The sequence below is a fragment of the Pelophylax lessonae genome, assembly GCF_965119305.1.
Source record: "Pelophylax lessonae genome assembly, chromosome: 3".
Lineage (NCBI taxonomy): Eukaryota > Metazoa > Chordata > Amphibia > Anura > Ranidae > Pelophylax > Pelophylax lessonae.
This window is the reverse complement of record NC_138770.1, coordinates 286,008,670-286,031,223: the sequence shown is the minus strand read 5'-3', so window position 1 is coordinate 286,031,223 and position 22,554 is coordinate 286,008,670. Positions and strand designations below refer to the sequence as shown.

The following is a 22,554-nucleotide window of genomic DNA, read 5'->3' as shown; positions in this document are numbered from 1 at the left end:
ACCCTACTTGGTCTGCATCCACACACCGTGTGGGCTCAGATAGTGAGGATGATATATCTGCTCCTCTAGCCGCGCATGAAAAGGCGCTAGGGGATGCGATGATTGTCAGTGCGTGAAACTTTAAAGATGGAGGATCCGGCTGAGGAGTCCCGGGCCTTTAAGGATCCGACTGATAGGAGGTCGGAGGCTCTGGCCCACCGAATGTAAATTGTGGCTGGTTCTGCTTTTAGGCCAATATTTACTTTTGCCCTGGTGTAGCAAGCTCTGACCGAGTGGGCTAAACCTTTACACCGAGACCTGGAGGAGGAACAGCTTCCCCCTGCCCTGGTGGATCAGTTGGTCCAGGGGCTACAGTTTGTTTGGGATGCCTCTTTGGATGCGGTTCTGTTAACTTCTAGACTGCCTGTCTCAGCAGTGTTCCTTCGGCGTATTATTTGGCTGAAATGCTAATCTGTGGACCAGACTTCTAAGAAGGCCTTATCTGATCTCCCATTTGGGGGGGGGGGGGGATCACCTGTTTGGCGCTTCCTTGAATTACCTCATTAAGAGCTTCACAGGTGGGAAGAGTACTCTTCTTCCGCAGGCTTCCAAGGGCAGGGAGCCCCGTCATAGTGGGTGGGACTATGTAGGCTGCCGCACATCCAGCAATATAGAAAATTTAAAAATTTTTTTTTTTTTTAGTATAATAAAAATAGTGAGTAGTATTTTTTATATGTGTGTGTGTATATATATATATATATATATATATATATATATATATATATATATATATATATATATATATATATATATATATATATAATAAAAATAATAATCAATTTTTTATATTACGGGATGTGCGGCAGCCTACATAGTCCCACCCACAGGGGGTCCCTCTTTTTCTTGACCAGATTTAGGGATGACAGCTACCCACATCCTGGGCTCCGAATCACTGGGGATTCTTTACAGACTTTGGATCTTTAGACAATTCGTCTTCAGGGGTGTCCGGTACACATCCATTTGGACAATGCCAAGTGGGCACTTGAAGTGCCCTAGCGGCTTGTGAAGTAGCCGGTATTCTAAAGTGGGCAGAACAATTTGTTCCAGCCCCCTCTGCTGTACACATTCCAGGGGTGGGAAATTTGCAAGCAGATTACCTCAGTCGACATGCGTTGGACCAGGGGAAATGGTCACTTCATCTGGAGGTGTTTCATCAGTTGTGTCTCTGCTGGGGTATTTCTGAGGTGGACTTGTTGGCCTCAACAGGAAGGTACAGAGAAGATTTGTGACAGTCTCAGAATCCTCTAACCAATGCCACAGATGCTTTAGTGGCTCTTTGGAGTCAGTATTGTCTGATTTACACCTTCCCTCCTCTCAAACTTCTGCCAAGACTCCTGTGCAGGATTGAGGCAGAAGGGATTCTGGTTATTCTAGTGGCTCGAGACTGGCCTTGCCGGCCTTGGTACGCCGATCTGGTACGGCTCGTCGCCGATGCTCCTTGGAGACTTACTCTCAGGGAAGATCTGCTGTCCCAAGGTCCAATCTTCCATCCTGCTTTACAGTCGTTGGCTTTAATGACTTGGCTGTTAAAAGCCATGTGCTGAAGGATAGAGGTTTGTCGGAATCAGTGATTCCTACGCTGGTAAAGGCTAGAATATCTACCTCTAGGAAGATCTACCATCATACTTGGAGGATGTACATTGCGTGGTGTGAATCATTTGAGCTTCATCCTCGCTCTTTTTTGTGGCTTGAATATTGGCTTTTCTCCAACTGGGGGTTGAGCAGCATCTGGCCTTGAGTAGTACCATCAAAGGCCAGGTCTTAACCTTAGCATTTTTTATACATATAGTACCTTTATACAGGGAGTTCGACACGTGGTTCCTCCAGTGCGGTCTCCTTTGCCGCCGTGGGACCTCAATTTGGTGCTGTGAGTTCTTCAGAAACCTCCTTTCAAAAGTCTTCGGAAGGTTACCCTGCTTACGTATTCCCAGAAGGTGGCCTTTTTGGTGGCTATTACTTTTGCACGCAGCGTGTCCGAGCTGGTGGTGTTGTCTTGTTGTTCACCTTTCCTGGTGGTTCACCGAGATCAGGTGGTGTTTTGTCCCTGTCCGTCGTTCCTTCTGAAGGTCGCCTGATTTCCATTTGAATGAAGACATTGTGTTGCCTTCCCTATGTCCCAGGCCTAAACATCTTAAGGAGATTGCCTTGCATTCCCTGGATGTGGTTTGGGAAATCACCTGGCAGGTACAGAGTCTTTTAGGACGTCAGACTCACTATTTATACTTATGGATGGACCTCAAAGGATTGGCTGCTTCTGCTGCAACCATTTCCAGATGGATCAGACAGTAATTCAGGCCTATTCACTTCAGGGTCGGGTTCCTCCATTCCCTGTTAAGGTGCATTCTACTCTGGTGCTTAGTGCCTCTTGGGCCTTGTGTCATCATGCATTAGTTATGCAAGTTTGCAAGGCGTCCACCTGGTTGTCCCTGCACACTTTCAGAAAGTTTTATAAGGTGGATGCACCTTTTGGCCGCAAGGTTTTGCAGGCTGCTTTTTAAGAGGACACAATCCACTTTGAGGGTGTATTGTTTTTTCTGTTTTTTTGGGGAGTTTTTTTTTTTTCAGGTGAGCTTTCAGGTGAGCTCCAGTTGGTTGAGCTCCATGTTACCTTGTTGGCTAATGTTTAGCCTTGGGAATTTTTTCTTGCGGTTTCCACACTGCTTAGGGACATCCCAACGGTCAAGAAGATAAGGAGCTGTCTTTCAACGAATGAAAGAGAAAATGGGATTTTTGACTTACTGTAAAATCCATTTCTCTGATGTTCATTGACATTGACAGCACTAGGGCTGCACGATATTGGAAAAAAGTACATTGCAATATTTTTTTTTCAACGATATATATTGCGATATTGAGAGGAAATCATGGAAGTATTGCAGCAGCGCAGCCTTCTTCTGATTGTAATTGCAGATTGCACCATACAGCCAGGGCAGGCCAGGGTTAATGTTGTTGTAGGGATTGACAGTGACAGTCAGTGTGGATTAGGCACAGTCGGGACTCAGTAGTGGCAGGAGGTAGAAGAACACAGCCTGACATGACATCCATCCAGTCCCACATGTACTGACTCGACTCTTCACTCTGAACTGTAACAATACAAGCTTGTTTCCAGTTCTTCAGTGTCAGTGTGCTGAGAGCCGCTGATTGGTTACAGGGAGGAGCTGAGCTCCTCACTCTAGGATCATATTACCATCAGCTGGAGAACTGGCTAGCTGCAGGCAGACTGAACGTGTGGGACGGATGTCGGGCTCTGTTCTGCTACAACCACTGAGAGTCATCCCGACTTCTCCCTGCCTAATGCCTATGCCTTACATCGTATCTTCGGCGATGTGAGTATCGCCCACGCCCACAGCACGATTGTCGATATCACATCACACACCATTTCTCTGATGTACATTAAAGGACACAGCTCCTTATCTTCTGGACCGCTGGGTTATAATGGCCCCTACAGGAGGACAGTAGCCAGAAAAACTGAATTTTTGTAAAATCTTACCTGTAAAATTCCTTTCTCTGAGTCCTCCGACAGTCGCCGCCATCTTCATATTCGTCACAATGGGGTATTAGACTTTGCTCCGTAGGAGTAGCTGGGCAACAGAATATGTCAATATTAAAGCTTTTAACATATCCCCACCCCAGGGGGTGGTCCACTCAGTCTATACCCTCCTGCTTCCTGTTTCATACCTCAGTATCAATGTCTAGCTTGTCAAGAGTAGCTGGATGTCTCTATGCTGGGGCATTTTGTCTCAGCCTTTCTCTAATCCTTTTTGATTTTTGTTTGAGTTTTTTCTCTCTCTTTACTTAGCTGTTATTTTTGTCAGCATTAGTTCTTCTGATGAAGAGGATTCGTGCGGGCTGGGTCTCGGGCTGATCCCCCTGGTCGCAGGTTGTGGGTCAGTGGCTTCCCAGCCTGCCTTCGAGCGTTCAGTCAGGTAATGCTCCTGGCACAATGAACGACCCATCCCTGTTCGGTGCAGGGATGCTATGGTGAGGTGGCTACCTCACTGGACGCTGTGCGGTTTCTCAACCCCAGTTTTGCTGCGTCCTGGATGCGACTCTCCCTGTCACATGTGCAGTGGCTTGTTCGCCTGTGCGGGTTCCCCACGCCATCTAGGAGGTAAGTGTATTTGTGTGGGGACCTGTCTGTTTGGGGGGTGTCAGTCTGGGACTGTGTAACCCTGCCTGTGTTCACACTGTTAAGTTCCCTATCTCTCTGGCTGCATGCTGTGGGCTGCAAGGAGGGGGGGCTGTGCTGCACTATCTGTGTCAGACTGTGAATGTGTGAAAGGCTGTGTGCTGTGGGGCATGATTATATAGTGTTTGGGGCACATTACAGCGACCGCTGCGGCGGTCCGCCATGTTTTACTATACTGTGGTGTGTTTTTTTCACTTCACTGAGGTGGAGGAGCGGCGTTTTCGGCGCCAAACGGCGCCATTTTGGCTGCGCTCGCTCCGGCCGCATGTTAACACTGCAGGCGGCCATTTTCTTGTAGCCTTCCATGGGCTTTGATAGAGCGCCCTAAGTTGCATCATTCCTTTTCCCTGGGCGCACCGATCGAGGCAGCAGCAGTGGTCTATCCAGGTTTTTATCCTCTCTATCCCTATATCCCTGCCTGAGTTGAGCTTTTTATCCCTGTGGGGGTCTTCTTGTGCTAGTGTGTGTGCTGTGGGCTGCGCTCGCCACGCTTGTTAAAGGGGCAGTTAACCTTTTATTCTCCAGCATATTGTTTGGGGACAATGGATTCTCAGGGAAGCAATTCTCCTGCCACTTGGTGGGAGGCCAAGGGACTGCTGTTTTCCCCCCCAGGGGGGGAATTTGGCTGAGGTTGTGGCTAACCTTGCTGCTCAGGTGAAAATGCTTATGGCTGCTCAATCCACAAAACGGCCCGGAGTTTTCAATTTCCTCTGGTTCAGATGGTGATGGGGCTACTATGGCTGGGGTCTCCTTATCGGGGTCCCATTCCTCCCGGGATCTTGTGGGGTCCGAGGTGGAGGCTGAGGTTAAAGGGGTTAATTCTCCCCCTGGCTCGTCTGAAGAGCTTGCACTCATGGATGAATTGGTTGCTTCTATTGAACAAACGCTGCGTTTGCAGGATGAACCATGTCCTCCTGCTGCCCTGGCAGCTTGGGGGACTCAGAAAAGACGCCAGACATCGCAGGTCTTTCCTTGCACTGATGATTTTCAGCGCGCTGTTAAGGAACAATGGCGCACTATACGCAAGCCTTTTGCTGTGCCAAGTAGGTTCAGCTGCGTTATCCTTTCACGCCCGCTTCTGATGAGCGGTGGTGTGTACCGCCTCCGGTGGATCACGCGGTAGCGGTTTTGAATAAGTTCGCTGCGATTCCTGCAGAGGATGCCCCGGTGTTCCGGGATGCCATGGACAGGAGGCTGGAGTCTTTTGCCCGTCATACTTATTCTATTACGGGCTCTATGCTAAAAGCTCTATTTGCTTCTCTTCTGGCAGCCCAGGCTGTCGCGAGTTGGACGCAGGTGCTTAGACGCGTCCTGGTGGCTGATTCGGCCTCACCGGCGACATTGGATATGGTGGATCAAATCCATCAGGGTGTCATGTATTTGTGTGATGCGGACTTGGATATAGTACCGTTGGCTGCACGTGTACACAGTGTGGCGGTATTGTCTCGCCGCCTGGTTTGGTTGCAGTGTTGGTCTGTGGACCAATCTTCACGCAAGACCTTAGCCAATCTGCCCTATGATGTGGATTGATTTTGGAGAATCCTTGGATACACTGATAAAGGGGATCACGGGTGGTAAGAGCACGCTCTTGCCCCAATCCCACAAGGCTATGGTGGCTCCTGGTAAGAAGCATGATTCTTTTTGGCCCTCTCCGGGGTCCTTTCGTGCTTTTCGGGCGCACTATAAGGGCAAGCCGTTCAAAGGTCAAGGCTCCCAAAAGAAGCCGTGGTCAGGTAGGCAGAAGTCCGGCCAGTCCGAACCCGCTGCCCATGACAATGCGGCCTGAAGGGGCGCCCTCACCCAGTTCTGGGGTGGGGGGACGCTTGCTCGGTTCTTCTTCAACCCTGGTTGGCCCGTGTTCGGGACAGGTGGGTTCAGGAAATCGTTCCTTCTGGCTACTAGATCGAGTTTTCTCTCTCGGCCGGAGAGCAGATTTTTTCCCTCAGGAGGTTCCGGTGCCTCATCGGGACAGATTTCGGGGGTTCTCTTCCAATCTGTTCACTGTGCCCAGGAAGGAGGGCAGAGTACGTCCAATTCTGGACTTACAGGCTCTGAACCGCTTTGTGCGTGTTCGCAAGTTCCGCATGGAATCCCTGCGGTCGGTGGTGGCTGCCCTGGTTCCGGGGGAATTCTTGGCTTCCATCGACTTGAAGGATGCGTGCCTTCACATCCCGTTTTTCGGGGGTTACCAGAGGTACCTTCGATTCGCCATTGCGGAGGATCACTACCAATTCGTGGCGTTACCTTTTGGTCTCGCTTCGGCTCCACGGGTTTTCGCCAAGGTGCTTGCACAGGTTTCTGGCTTTGTTGAGAGCCCAGGGCATCTCTGTCCTGGGGTATCTGGAAGATATTCTGGTTCGGTCTGCGACCAGCCAGGGTCTGGAGGAGGACCTGTCCATCACGATGCTGACTCTACAGGAGTTTGGTTGGACGATAAATTTTCCAAAGTCGACGCTGTGTCCGTCGATTCGCCTTCCCTACCTGGGAATGATTCTGGACTCGGTCCAGGCGAAGGTCTTCCTACCGGACGACAAACTCAGGACTCTTCAGGAAGAAGTCAGGTCCCTCAGGGACGTTCCGTGCTCGTCACTCCGGACGCGCATGAGATGTCTGGAATTGATGGTCTCGGCTTTCTAGGCGATTCCCTTCGCCCAGTTCCACACGCAGGGTCTCCAAGCGGAGATCCTGTCCAGGTGGGACGGGCGACCGCACTCTCTGGATCTCCAGATTTCGTTGGGCCATCGCACCAGAAGGGATCTTCTGTGGTGGCTCCAGTCCCCGGCGGTGTCGGAGGGCAAGTCTTTTCGTCCTCTCTCATGGACGGTGGTCACCACGGATGCCAGCCTGTCGGGCTGGGGTGGTGTTCTGGGCGTTCTGTCCGCCCAGGGAACTTGGTCGGAGGAGGAATCCTCCCTTCCGATCAACATTCTGGAATTGCGTGCGATAAATCTCTGCCTTCGACGTTGGACGGACAGGCTGCAGGGCTGTCCGGTTCGGGTGCAGACGGACAATGCCACGGCGGTGGCTTACGTCAATCGCCAAGGGGGCACCAAGAGAGCCCGAGCGGCTTGGGAAGTGGCCGACATTCTGTTTTGGGCCGAGGCACACGCCCCGGCGATATCGGCGGTTCACATTCCGGGGGTGGAGAACTGGCAGGCGGATTATCTGAAGCCGCCAGTCCCTGGACCAGGGGGAATGGTCCCTCCACCCGGATGTCTTCCAGATGTTGTGCGCGAAGTGGGGTCTTCCGGAGGTAGACCTGTTGGCGTCTCGTCTGAACAGCAAGGTGAAAAGGTTCGTGGCATGGCCGCGCGATCCTCGGGCAGACGCGTCAGACGCGTTGGTAGCTCCGTGGCATCAGTATCGACTGATGTATGCGTTTCACCGTTTTCAATTGCTGTCCAGGTTCCTTCGCAGGTTGACCTCGGAACCAGAACACAGTGATTCTTGTGGCACCGAACTGGCCTCGCCGGTCCTGGTACGCTGACCTCGTGCATTTGGCGGTCGACGCCCCGTGGCATCTGCCTCTTCGAGTAGATCTCCGGTCTCAAGGGCCGATATTCCATCCTGCTTTACAGTCGCTGGCTTTGACGGCCTGGCTGTTGAAACCGAGGTCCTGGGGATAGGGGTCTCTCCCCTGAGGTCATTCACACTTTGATCGACGTGAGGCAATTTTCCTCGGGGAAGGTCTATTACCGTACTTGGAAGGCCTATTTCTGGTGTGAGTCCGGGGGTTTTCACCTCGCCCGTACTCGGTGTCTAGGGTGTTGTCCTTCCTTCGAAAGGGTGTTGCCAGCGTTTGGCGCTGGCTACGATCAAGGGTCAGGTGTCTGCGATGGCCGTTCTTTTTCAACGTCCTATGGCATCTAACTCCTTGGTTGGCACTTTTGTTCAGGGGCATCTGGTCCCTCCTAGGAGGGTGCCTCTGCCTCCTTGGGACTGGAATCTTGTTCTGTCCATGTTACAACATGGTCCTTTTGAACGGATCAGGTAGATCTCGTTGTCTATGTTGTCCTAGAAGGTCACCTTTTTTGGTAGCGATCACTTCGGCTCGCAGGATGTCGGAGCTGGCAGCTTATCCTGCAAATGTCTGTATCTGGTCACTCACTTGGTTAAGGTGGTCTTGCGACCTAACCCTTCTTTTTTTCCGAAGAGGGTTTCGGAATTTCACCTCAATGAGGACATTGTCTTGCCTTCGCCTTGCGCGAAGTCTAAACATCCGAAGGAGGTGGGGTTGCACTCCTTGGCTGTTGTTCGGGCGATTAGGATTTACCTAAAATCGTCTGAATCTTTTCGCAAGTCGGATTCCTGTTTGTCCTTCCGGGGGTCCTCGGAAGGGCGTAGCGGCGTCGGCTTCTGCCGTCGCCAATTGGTTCAGACAGGTCATTGAACAGGACTATGTTTTGCAGGGAAAGGTTTCCCCTATGCCTGTGAAGGCGCACTCTACCAGATCTCTGAGTACGTTTTGGGCCTGTCGTCATGGGGCTTCTGTGGCCCAGGTGTGTAGGGCGGCGACTTGATCGACCGTGCACACCTTCACTCTATTCTACAGAGTGGATGTTCGAGCATCGGCTGACGCTTCCTTTGGCCGCAAGGTTCTTAGTGCGGTGGTTCCTTAGGGTCCCTTGTTTTGGACCTTTGGGCTGTTTGGGATTTCTTTTTATCCCTGGGTTATTTGTTTTTTTCCTGGGTTATTGCTCCCGTTGAGCAAGTTTTTTCTCATGTTGCCCAGCTGGTTTCCTTCCTTTGGTAAGGTTACTTTCTTTGATGTGGAGACTGCGTTGCCTTTAGGCGCGGCTGCGTTTCCCACCCCTCATGTTTGCACTGCTTTGGGACGTCCCCATTGTGACGAATATGAAGATGGCGGCGACTGTCGGAGGACGTAAGAGAAAACGGAATTTTTGTAAAATCTTACCTGTAAAATTCCTTTCTCTGAGTCCTCCGACAGTCGCCGCCCCCACCCCTCTTTTGGGGTTTAGGTACTCTACTGCTATTCCACTGAAACTGAGGTATGAAACAGGAAGCATGAGGGTATAGACTGAGGGGACCACCCCCTGGGGTGGGGATATGTTAAAAGCTTTAATATTGACATATTCTGTTGCCTAGCTACTCCTACGGAGAAAAGTCTAATACCCCATTGTGACGAATATGAAGATGGCGGCGACTGTCGGAGGACTCAGAGAAAGGAATTTTACAGGTAAGATTTTACAAAAATTCAGTTTTTCTGGCTACTGTCCTCCTGTAGGGGCCATTATAACCCAGCGGTCCAGAAGATAAGGAGCTGTGTCCTTTAATGTACATCAGAGAAATGGATTTTACGGTAAGTCAAAAATCCCATTATTTGAGAAAATTTGAATATTGCTTAAAATAAAAATAAAAAAGATTTTGAAAATAGAAATGCTGGCTTACACCCGCACCCCTGCGGGCACACGATCACAGTGGGACTGTGTCATACTAAGTTTGCCCAGACCGAGAGGATCCTGCCTGCTGTCATTTGTCTATACGGCGAGCAGGAGGCGGTTAAACCAGGTATTGGTACTTTTTGGCAGTGCGGGCAGGTGCCAAGTTCTGCTGAAAAATGAAATCCGCATCTCCATAAAGTTGGTTAGCAGAGGGAAGAATGAAGTGCTCTAGAACTTCCTGGTAGAGGGCTGGGCTGACTTTGGACTTAAAAAAACACAGCGAACCAACCTCAGCAGATGACATGGCTCCCCAAATCATCACTGACTGTGGAAACTTCACACTGGACCTCATGCAACTTGGATTCTGTGCCTCTCCACTCTTCCTCCATACTCTGGGACCTTGATTTCCAAATAAAATGCAAAATGTACTTTAATCCAAAGAGAGTGTTCAGAAGTGGCTTGACACAAGGAATGTGACAGTTGTTTGTGTGTGGTGGCTCTTAAAAACAATGACACCAACCGTAGTTCACTCCTTGTGAATCTCTCCCAAATTCTCGAATGGCCTTTGCTTCACACTCCTCTTAAGGCACTGGTTATCCCTGTTGCTTGTGCACCGTTTTCTACCACGCTTTTCCCTTCCACTCAACTTTTTATATCACTCTGTATGTAATGAATCTACACTGCTCAAAAAAAATTAAAGGCGCACTTTGAAAACACATCAGATCTCAATGGGGGGAAATATCATGCTGGATATCTATACTGATATGGACTGGGCAATGTGTTAGGAACAAAAAGATCCACATTGTTTAATGGAAATTAAAATTATCGACCTACAGAGGGCTGAATTAAGACACCTCGAAAATCAAAGTGAAAAAATGATGCAGCAGGCTAGTTAATTTTGCTGGAATTTCATTGAAGCAACTCAAAATGGTACTAAGTAGTTTGTATCGGCCCCACATGCTTGAATGCATGCCTGATAATGTTGAGTATGCTCCCAATAAGACGACGGAGGGTGTCCTAGGGTATTTCCTCCAAGATCTGGACCAGGGCATCATTGAATCATTGAGCTTCTGAACAGACTGGTGTAGGGCTGCAACTAACGATTATTTTAATAATCGATTAGTTGCCGATTATTTTTTCGATTAATCGATTAATCGGATAAAATCATAAAAAAACTCAATATGCCTTTTTTTCATATATTTAAAATAATAATGAATAAACAGAGTGTTAGTGCCGGTTCACACTTGTGCGGTTTGCGAGATCGCATGTAATTCGGAGCGCACTGCTCCTAAATTACATGTGAGTTCAGCCATACACTTTGTATGGCTGAATTCGCAGCGCATCCGCAGCAAACTCGCACATGAGGCTTTTTTTTGAGCCGCCTCAGAATCAGATCGCACAGTGGTTCACACTAGTGCGATCCGATTCTGTGCGAACTTGCAGATTGCACTGCAATATGCAATTGCAACTAGGGGTGTCGTTAACTTTTAATTGACACCCCCTGCGTGTGAACTGCCAGAAGTGTGAACTGCCAGATGTGCAGATGCGGGAACACGCTGCATATTCGCAGCATTCCCGCATCGCACAAATGTGAACCGAGCCTAAGGCCATCGCATCCGCACATCTGGCAGTTCACACTGCCATATGTGATACGCAGGGGGTGTAAATTAAATGTTAACGACACCCCCAGTTGCGATCACATATCGCAGTGCGATCTGCAAGTTCGGACAGAATCGGATCGCACAAGTGTCAACCACTGTGCGATCCGATTCTGAGGCGGCTCAAAAAAAGCCTCATGTGCGAGTTTGCTGCGGATGCGCTGCGAATTCAGCCATACAAAGTGTATGGTTGAACTCGCATCCGCACATGAGATCGCATGTAATGAAGGAGCAGTGCGCTCCGATATTACATGCGACCTCGCAGACCGCACAAGTGTGAACCGGCACTTATACCAAAACTTTTTTTTTTTTTTTTTTTAATTAAGCTCCTATATACTGTAAATAATATAATAAACGCTTATCTAGATAAAAGAGTTAATATTCCTTATAAGGTGCAATATTATAATAGAAATATAAGTGAATAAAAACATCCCTGTCAGCCATAGATATGAAAAAGGCAGCATAGAAAGACCCCCATATGTGCTATATGGACGTTTTTAATCACTTATTTTTCTATTATAATATTGCACTTTATAAGGAATATTAACTCTTTTATGTGGATAAGCTTTTATTCTATTTTTTGGCAGGCTGCTTTGTATGTACAGGCAGGGCTGCTGTTAGAAACCACGGGGCCCCGTACAGCCTACCTGACAGGGCCCTGCACTGCAAAACTCGCATAGTGCTTGTGGTGCCATTAATTGTTAATGGCACCCCAAAAACAGTTAGCAGAATGTGGCAAACTTAAAAGTAGGATGCCTTAAAATGTTCTAGAGCTTCTATGGTGCATTTGTCAAATGTAGCGCTGTCTATTTAAATTAATAGCCTGCTTATGTGTGAAAAACAAGCTAAAAAAAATTAGTGCAGGAACATGCATTCCCACTATGATGTGAATGGGACCTCAGGGGTGCCAAATAGAAATGTCTGTCAGGTGTAGGGAGAGGTGTATTCACTGGCCCCTAGCTCCAGCACTGCAGTGGTGGCCAGTGTCTACCTGCTGCTGGCACATTTACCCCCTCTCTCAGCTTTCTGCAGCTACATTCCAACTCACACCCTTCCAGCAGAATGACTACTCCATTCAGGCCCTACAACCACTGCAGGTTACAGTGTCTGCACATAGAGAACGGTGTGGAGGTTGGCAGAGCAGAGCTCAGGACTCAGAGAGGAGGTGGAGCAGGCAGAGAGTTTCCTATCTCCTCGATCTTTCTTCTTTGCAATAGATAACACTGCCGATCACAGGGGGAGGGGAGGGGGAGTTTCAGGACCTGGTCAGCAGTAACGATTTCATAGCAAAGGCAGAGAGAGACTCTGCAGCTGTCCCTGACACACACAGAAAGAAAGGGGGTTCCACAGCCTGGAGTCACAAGGCAGTACAGCCGGCTCTCCTTTCCTGCAGATGCCCGGGCCCCTCTTCTGAAGTGACTGTTTCTTTTCTCCCTGACCTCGATATGACTCACTCCCTCACTGACGTCAGGAAATGGGCGGAGAGGAAAGGCAGAGAGGAAAGGAGGAGGGAGGGGGGAGGTCACGGAAGCCGTGCTGTGAGAGAGAGAGACAGTGTGTGCACGCTGCAGCTTCACAGAGAAGACGGAGCTCGCTGACAGTCGGGGAAAGCAGCACAACTAATCGACGGAGCAACTAATCGATAATGACAATCGTTGACAACGATTGTAATTATCGATTATTATCGATTTCGTCGATTAGTTGTTTCAGCCCTAGACTGGTGCAACCTGGTGACGTCAGAGGGTCCAAAACATAATGCCCCAGAGTTGTTCTATTGGATTTAGGTCAGGCGAGAGAAGGGGGGGGGGGGATTCAATGGTATCAATTCCGTCATCTCCCAGAAACTGGCTGCATACTCTAGCCACATGAGGCCGGGCATGGTCAGTGCACCAGGAGGAACTCAGGACCCACTGCACAAGTGTAGGGTCTGACAATGGGTCTAAAGATTTCATCCCAATACCTAATGGCAGTCAGGGTGCCATTGTCTAGCCTGTAGATATCTGTCTGTCCCTCCATGGATATGTCTTTCCTGACCATCACTGAACCACCACCAAACCGGTCATGCTGAACAATGTTAGACAGCATAACGTTCTCCACTGCTTTTCCAGACCCTTTGAAGTCTCAGGGTGAACCTTCTCTCATCTGTGAAAAGCACAGGGCGCCAGTGGCGGACCTGCCAAATCTGGTGTTTAATGGCAAATGCCAATCGAGCTTCATGGTGCTTGTCAGTGAGCACAGGGCCCACTAGAGGACGTAATGTCCCCAGGCCACCCTCATGAAATCTGTTTCTGATTGTTTTGTCAGAGACATTAACACCAGTGGCCTGCTGGAGGTCATTTTGTAGGGCTCTGGCAGTGCTAATCCTGATCCTCCTTGCACAACGGAGCAGATACCGGTCCTTCTGATAGGTTAAGGACCTTCTTTGGCCCTGTTAGCTCTCCTAGGAGTTACTGCCTGTCTCCTGGAATCTCCTCCATGCTCTTGAGACTGTGATGTGAGACACAGAAAACCTTCTTGCAATGACGCGTATTGATGTGCCATCCTGGAGTAGTTGGACTGCCTGTGCAACCTCTATAGGGTCCAGGTATCACCTCATGCTACCAGTTGTGACACTAGCCAAAGCAAAACAAGTGAAAAACAGTCAGAAAAGAGTAGGAAAAAAATTTCAGTGGCCGCCACCTGTAAAACCATGGAGGTTGTTTCATTGCCCATCTAGTGCCCCTGTTAATGTCATTAACCCAAAAGCAGCTGAAACTGATTAAACCCCCCCCCCCTCTGCTACTTACCTGACCAGATCAATACCCCAGGAGTTTTTGACTTGATGCTATACTTTGATTAAAAATTGTTTTCTTTAATTTTTTTTTATGATATTCACATTTTTTTTGGATGCACCTGTACATACTTTTTCTGAAACCTGTCTGGTCCCATGCTGAGCTGTCAGCTGTGGTTTTTGTGTGTGGGAGTGTGCAAAAAGGCAGCAGACAACGGAAGTAACATAGTAACTCTATGGGTAATGTACCTTCCCAGACATTTCACAGCTGTTGTTGGCTCCTGTACACAGCAGCCGCCGCTGGGGACCGTATCAGAAAATGTGTATGTATAGTGATTTTTGCTTTACAGGGTTAAATAGGTTCGTTTTTAGAATGTGGCAGCGAGTAGATTTAGAGAGAATTTTCAGCTGAACTTCCATTTTAAATTTCACTGCATCAGTGGGCTTTTGTCTTCTTCAAGATAATTTTGTATATCCCTTTAAAGCTATGAAAATGTAAACCTGCTAAAAGGTTAAATGCAGATCGGAAGGAGGTCTGCGGCAGGTCAAAAGGCCTTCATCAGTGAATGTGATGCAATTGATATGAGCTCAAAGCTTGCTGACACAGGCCCTGTGTTATCTTTCACTCCCCCTCCTCCCTCGTGTGTGCCTAGGTTTTTTTTTTTTCAGCCTCTTACCCCCTGAAAATGGTCCTGTGACTGTGTTTGAAACCACTCAACTCCTCCCCTCTCCTGTGTTACTTTGTCTCTAGCAGCTTGGGATAGCTTTAATATTCTTACATGGGCATGATGCTGAGATTTTCTCTATCGTCCTTTGACAGACGCAGCTCTCAATGCTTCTTCACTATTGGGTTATGTGCCATCTACAGGAGTAGACTAGCCAGTGAAAACTTTTCACTCGACACACCGATAGGGGCTTTCCCTCACGACATAACCCCAGACACAATGCGCTCTCAAATCTGTTTCTTGCTGCCTACTTTAGGAGTAGGACCTTGGTTTCCCGCTGGGACTCCGGTCTCAGTTTTTATTTTTAAGAATGTTTGTTTATCTTTACTCACTATCGCTACCTAGTGTCAGGGGGATTCTCCTGGTGAACTACAAGCGAAAGCCGGGCTGAGGTTTTGCACTGGATAATCCTTACGATAGATCCTTACGGTCTCCCAGCCTGGTCAACGAGCGTGAGCATGTTGTGGTCCGCCCAGGCCTCGCCACGACTGAGCCCTGGTGGGCGAGGAGAGCCTGCAAGCGGATGCCTCGCCGGGATGCATCGACCTGGAACGCCCTGAGGCGCAGCGTACCTCTTTTGGCTGGCAGCACCCCCACTCAAGGTGGGAGGCGATGAGCTTCGGAGCGGAGCCCACCTGGTCCATGGTATTGTGAGTGATGCAACGCCCCCCGTGTCCCTGAAAAAGTTCTCTGATGGGGAGATGTGGGCCCACTCCTGGGGATAACAGGGCTGTGTTTATCTGAAAGATCTCCCAGGCCTATCAGGACGGGCCCTGCCCTCCCTGCTCCCACCGGGGGCGCTATAGTTGGCGTCTGACGACTTGGGGCGTTTTAATAAATGTCACCTTGTCCTGGGGGGTCCCTTTAGGTGGATTCCCACTGGGGCCTCATGCCTGGGTCCTGACCGCATGGCAGCTCTGGCGGCCGCCGTTTTTAGTGTGGGCATAGGCTCTCTCTGTGTAAGGGCAGCGGCCATTTTTCCTAAGCTTCCTATACTTTACTATTGACACCATTTTATTGTAGCCTGAGGCTACACAGGCAGTGTGTGGCCTCTAGTGGTGATATGTCACTTCCCGTCAGACGTTTTCATGCTGGAGATTACACTGCAGAGCTGCTACTTCTCAGAGGTGATAAAAGGTTTGTTCCTTTGGGTATTCCCCAGGCACGCTTTTGCTCCTGTCAGCCTTTAAGGGGGACTCCGGATGCAGCGCGGTATAGTGGTATGCACCCCGCGATCACGATTTAAAGGGACAGTGTACTCTTTTTTTCTAAAACTTGCAAAATGGAGTCCCAAGGTAAAAATTCCCCCTTAGACTTTATTAGTACGCATGCCGGACCTTCCGGATCACAGTCTCTCATCTCTGTCTGCAGCTTTGAAAAATCTGGCGTCAAAGGTGGACTTTGTGATAAAACAAGTCGCTACCCAGTCACGACCACTTGCTTCTCAGTCCTCTGATTCGGAGCCTAATATGGTCGCCAGGGACAATCCCATCCCTGAGGGATCCCTGTCCTCGCAGTCAGATAGTCAGGAGGATATGTCCTCGGGGGCAGTACGGGAACGCTCGAAGGTGGAAGCAGTAATTTTTTCCGTAAGGGAAACATTGAAAATGGATGATGAGCCCACACAGTGAGGTCAGCGGGTGATTTTTGGCTCCTGCAAAAGCCCAGAAGTCAGGTCAGGTTCCCTTGTCCCGAAGACTTTCATGATATGGTGAATGAGCAATGGTGCATTAAGCATGTGCTAGTGGTGCAAAAGCGCTTTTCACTCCATTATCCTTTTGCTGACTCAAATAAGGTGGATCACCCTGTTTCCAGAAGAAATCTACAGTTGTACCTGTGGAAGTCTCCCCGGTTTTTAGACCTGGTGGACTGATGGGTGGAATCCCTTTCCTGCCACCTGCATTTGCTGGCAGGCTCAATACTTAAACCTGTATTCTCGTCCATCCTGGTGTCTCAGACAGTTACAGAATGGGTTGCAGTGCTTAGGGGTAACTTGACTGCTGAGACAGTTCCCACGACTCTGATGAGCTCATGGACCAGATGGCCCAGGCCCTGGGTTACCTGTGGGATGCGGCCCCTCTGCTTGCAAGAGTGTCAGCAGTGGGGATTGCCATACGCCAATGGTGTGGCTGCAGAGCTGGTTGGCGGACCAGGCTTCTAAGAAGGCCTTAACTGATCTCCCATTTTTGGGTGAACGCCTGTTTGGGGACTCCTTGGATGAGTTAATCAAGGGCCTAACGGGGGTAAGAGTTCTCTGCCACCCCAATCCTCAAAGGCAAGGCACCTCGCAGTAAGAGGGGACCCTCTTTCACGGCTCACAGGCATTTTTGTGCAGGTGCAGAAGTTTGGATAGAATCCATTCGGTCGGGGGTAGCATCTTTACATCAGGGGGACTTTCTGGCCTCCATAGCTGTAAATGATGCGTATCTGCACATACCTATTTACGAAGGTCATCAGCAGTGTCTCCGTTTCGCGGTGGTGGAGGAGCACTTTTAATTTGTGGCATTACCCTTTGGTCTAATTTATGCTCCCAGGGTTTTCACCACGGTTTTGGCCCCAATGCTGGTTTGCTACGCAGAAAGGGGATTGAGATCCTCGGCTATTAGGACGATCTCCTGTTGAGGGCAAGCTCTCATGTCGGGCGACCTGGCATTCACTTTTCAGACACTTCGGGAGTTCGGGTGGACCATCAACTTCCAGAAGTCTGCGCTGACTCCCTCAGTGCGCCTGAACTACCTTGGCATGATCTTAGACTCCTCTCAGGCGAGGGTCTTTCTCCCAGAGGAAAAACTTCAGGCCTTGCAGGGCGAGATCGGTTGCTGATGGACAACGATCTCTCCTCCCTGCGTACGTGTATGAGGTCCTTGGGGCTGTTGGTGTCGACTTTCGAGGCGGTCCCATTGGCTCAATTTCATACAAGGCCTCTACAAACAGAGATTCTTGTCAAGTGGAACAAGGACCCGCAGTCATTGGACAGAATGATAGGTCTAAGCCATCTCACGAGGTCGAAGCTCTCTTGGTGACTTCTGTTGCCCGCTGTGAGCCAGGGCAGGTCCTTTCTGCCGCTGTTGTGGACAGTGGTCACCACGGATGCCAGCCTGTCGGGCTGGGGTGGAGTACTGGACACTCTTTGTGTCCAGGGAACGTGGTCGCCGGAGGAATCGTCCTTACCGATAAATGTCCTGGAGCAAAGGGTCCAAACCCTGCCTGCTCCAATGGGCGCCTCGGCTGCATGGCTTTCCAGTTCGGGTACAATCCGACAATGCCACGGCTGTGGCCTACATCAATCATCGGGGGCATCAAGAGTGTCCGGACGGCCAGGGAAGTGGCCGAGATCCTGATTTGGGCCGAGGCACATGTTCCGGCTCTCTCCACTGTTCACATTCCAGGTGTGGACAATTGGCAGGCAGATTACCGGAGTCATCAAGTTCTGGATCAGGGGGAATGGTCCTTGCATCCAGATATTTTTTGTCTCCTGTGTGCCCGATGGGGAACTCCTAAGGTGGATCTGTTTGCCTCTCATTTGAACAAAAAGGGTAGAGCGGTTTGTGGCCAGGGCTCCAGACCCTCTGGCCGATGCCACAGACGCGTTGGTGGTGTCTTGGAACGGAGATCGGTTGTTTTATGCCTTTCCTCCGATACAGCTCTTGTTAAGGTTCCTCCGCAGGTTGGCAGTGGAACAGGTGCTGGTGATTCTGGTGGCCCCAGACTGGCCTCGCCGGTCTTGGTACGCAGACCTTGTAAAGACGATCGTGGAGCCTCCCTGGCGGCTGCCTCTGAGAGAGGATCTGCTGTCTCGAGGGCCAATCTTCCATCCTGCTTTACGGTCACTGGCTTTAACGGCGTGGTGGTTGAAGGCCAGGTGTTGAGAGACAGAGGCCCCTCTGATTCTGTGATTTCTACCTTGTTGAGAGCTAGGAAGGCTACTTCCAGGAAGTTTTATCATCCTATTTGGAAGATGTATATTGCCTGGTGTGAGTCACCAAATTTCCATCCTCGCTCGTTTTCGGTGGTGAGGGTCTTGGCCTTCTTGCAGAAGGGGTTGAGCAACGCTTGGCTTTAGGTATAATTAAGGTCCGGGGTCAGCCTTAGCCATTTACCTCCAACTTGCCCTGACGTCTAATTCCTTGATCGCACCTATATTCAAGGGGTGCGTCATCTGGCTCTGCCGAGTAGATCCCCTTTTCCGCCGTGGGTTCTGAATTTGGTGTTGTCCGTTCTTCTACGGCCCCCCTTTGAAAATATTAGGGAGATATATCTACATTTGTTGTCCTCAGTAGGTTGCCTTTTTGGTGGCTATCACTTCTGCTCACAGAGTGTCTGAGTTGACGGCTTTGTCCTGCCGTTTACCTTATTTGGTCGTTAATAGGGATAAGGTTGTAACACGACCTAATCTGTCTTTTCTCCCTAAGGTGGTGTCCGCTTTCCACCTCAATGGAGATATTGTTTTGCCTTCGCTTTGTGCTAAGCCCAAGCATCCCAAGGAATTTGCTTTGCATTCGCTGGATGTGGTTTGGGCGATCAGGGTTTATCTGTCAGCCATGGAGTCTTTTTGGACATCTGATTCCTTGTTTGTCCTTCCTGAGGGATATCGTCAGGGTTCGGCTGCGTCTGCTGCGACCATATCAAAATGGTTCAGGCAGACAATTGTTCAGGCCTATTCATTAAGGGGTCAGGTTCCTACTTTCCCTGTGAGGGCGCATTCTACTTGAGTGCTGAGTGCCTCTCGGGCTTTTCGCCATCAGGCTTCTGTTGCTCATGTGTGTGAAGCGGTGACTTGGTCGTCTGTGCACACTTTAACCAAATTCTACAAGGTTGATTTGTTGGCATCCTCGGATGCTTCCTTTGGCCGCAAGGTTTTGCAGCCTGCTGTTTGACAAAGAGACTTGGTTTTCTCTTTATGTTGGTGAATTTTTTGTTTGGGGGTTATGTTGGTGAATTTTTTGTTTGGGGGTAATCTCCTGTTGGTTTGGGTTGAGCTTTTATTTGTTGCCCAGTTGGTTACGTCTTTTTAGCCTTGGTTGTACGTTAACAGTTGGTTGTGTTTTCCCACCCCTCATGCCTACACTCCTTTGGGACGTCCCCATAGTGAAGAAGCATTGAGAGCTGCGTCTCTCAAAGGACTCGGAGAAAAGGATTTTACGGTAAGTTCCTAAAAAAATCCAATTATTCAGTGGTGCATAGTCTTTAACAGGTCACTTTATAAACATTGCTTGCCATGCTTTTAAATTCTTTGACTTTCCTTTTTTATGTGCATGGTGCTTACTGCTTCTTTTTACTTATCTGAAACTAAAAGGAAGAGGTTGAGCTCTCCAATTTAAACGACGTCATATTGCATCTTAATGTTTTAATACCTGATTTAAGATGCATGCAGCCCTCTGTACACTGGAACAAAACATCATACATACTTTAACCTAATCAAGAATATTTGTTGGTCATAATATACATCCTGCTCTGTGTTGTTTTGATAGCAGGGGTTTCAGAGCTTGTTTCTGTGATGGTGAAGGTGAGCAGTGATGCCATCTCTGAGAATGTTTTGGTCACGCTTTGGCAGGTACATAAATTACCCACACCTATGTCAAGCGCATTATCCAATTTTAGTCAAAGCTGCAGACCCCCCTTACCTGCATGAGCACTTTTTTGGTAAGGGTGAACTAACCTTTAAACAGCATGGGTGGAGGAATCTCCCCTGCTGACTATTGTTTTTAGACAGTACAGCACACATGGCTGCCCACACATGGCTGCCTACAAAACTAAACAGTGACTGCATTTGACAGGACCACCAGTGGCTTACATTTCAGCCGATTCAGTAGGAGTGAGCTGAAATTTAAGCCCCATCTATGGCAATCTTAAGGTTTAAAGCAGTATTACACTCAAAAGCAAACTTGCAGCTTACTGGTTCTTAGAGGTGATGGCTGCATTTTTTTTTTTTTTTAGTTTGCCATTTTTTTCATCCAGTTATCCATCCATCAAGTTTGTTTTTCAAAAGTCAAGCTCTCCAGCAGAATGTATGCTTTTAAAATCTTTATCCCAAAAGGAAAAGAACGATTTGCTTTCACAGATTATAAATTGTGAGCTGGATTTTGGCTTCAGTTTGTTAGTGTATCTAAATCTGCTAATACATTTAACACCACCCCCAAATCACCCCCCACCCTCCTACTCATAGTGGGGCAGTCTGCTGTTTCCCCGGTGCTCATTCATCTAGAGTGGTGCAGTACTAATACAGCAGGTGTGTTACTGGCCAATTAAGATGGTGAAAACAGGAGAAATAGTCAAAGAAAACTGATGCATCGAAAGGTTGCTAAGCTGCAATATTATATTTTTGGTTTTGGGTTTAATGCTGCTTTAAGAAGGCTGCATCATCTACCAAAAGTTTTCAATGCAGTGGCTTAATTGGCCTTACTCTGTTCTATGATACAAGTATAGGAAATGGTACTGAAACTGTAGGAAGAAAATACAGTGGAGAACAAGGTTATTGATTCTAAAGGCATAAAAATTTGGGTGCAGTTTCAAATGCACTAAAAATGCGCAAGTGTAAGCAGAATCTTTGTATGTAGTTTCCTATAAGGTAATGGGATTATATTTTACAGCATTTGAAAAAGTTGTTTTAAGTATTTTACTGCATTAACTCTCCTCACCAGATAGAGCCTTTAACTACTTGTATGTTCTTTGAGTGGGTTCTTACTAGCTGACCAGTGGTGTTACTTCCCCGTCAAAGCATTGTCTAGTTTACTGCCTGTGAGCCTCAACTGATGACTGTACACCCCTTTAATACTGCCGTAAAATTAAATCCTTCAGCAAAGCATTCTTTTTACTGCTTTTTGATTTCCAGTCCTTTTACCTTTTCTTATTACTTCTACTCTCCTTTGTTCTCTTTCAGGGCACATCTGGCCTTGGCTTTAGCATTGCAGGAGGTACAGATAATCCACATATTGGAGATGATACAAGCATTTTTATAACAAAAATCATTTCTGGGGGAGCTGCAGCTCAAGATGGAAGGTTACGGTAGGTACATTTATATTCTAGTTGGAATTGTATTCACTATATTGTTTAGTAAAATGTAAACTAAGCACATTCTACGAGAGCGCTTAGTGCTTCCTGGGCCTTCTGTCATCAGGCGTCAGTGGTTCAGGTGTGCAAGGTGGCTACGTGGTCGTCTGTACACACATTCACAAAGTTTTATAAGGTGGATGTACTTGCATCTTCGGATGAGGCTTTTGGCTGCAAAGTTTTGCAGGCTGTGGTTGCAGAGGCTTCTGCTTCTTGAGGGTGTAATTTTTTCCTGGTGGTAAACTCCTGATGTACTGGTTGAGCTCCTGTTGTTATCTGGTTGGCTATGTTTAGCCTTGTGGGGAATTCAGGGTTTGCTGTGTTTCCCCCTTCGTCATATTGACACTGCTTTGGGACATCCCAATGGTCTAAAGACTTGAAGCTGTGTTTGTCAGTGAACGAAAGAGAACTGAATTTTTCTTGCGTCCTCTGACAGTCCCCGCCCATCCATATTACCCTTCACTAGTGGGTAATGGCACCCTCTGCAGGAGCAAGCTAGGCAGTTTACCAGGTTAATAAAAATGTTTTATACCTAGACACACCTCTGTGTTTTTTCTTCTGAAAATAGATTTTTATTTCTCACTATCGCTAGTTAGTCAGGGAATTTTTCCTGGAGGACTACAAGTGACAGCAGAGCTGGGCCTCGCACTGGCTAATATAGATCCTTATGGAGTCCCAGCCTGCCAACGAGCGTCGCAGGTTACTGAGGCTCCCAGGCCTCGCA

At 48.5% G+C, this 22,554-nt stretch overlaps 1 protein-coding gene across 23 annotated transcripts in view; it reads left to right on the top strand.

The window, feature by feature from the left end:
- DLG1 (discs large MAGUK scaffold protein 1) overlaps positions 1 to 22,554 on the top strand; it is an 818,929-nt gene that overhangs the window by 411,753 nt on the left and 384,622 nt on the right. For all 23 annotated transcript variants that reach the window (XM_082251441.1, XM_082251439.1, XM_082251438.1 and 20 more), the window contains one exon: positions 21,661 to 21,785. In XM_082251441.1, the coding sequence (XP_082107567.1) occupies positions 21,661 to 21,785 (125 nt within the window). The remainder of the gene's footprint in view (positions 1 to 21,660; positions 21,786 to 22,554) is intronic.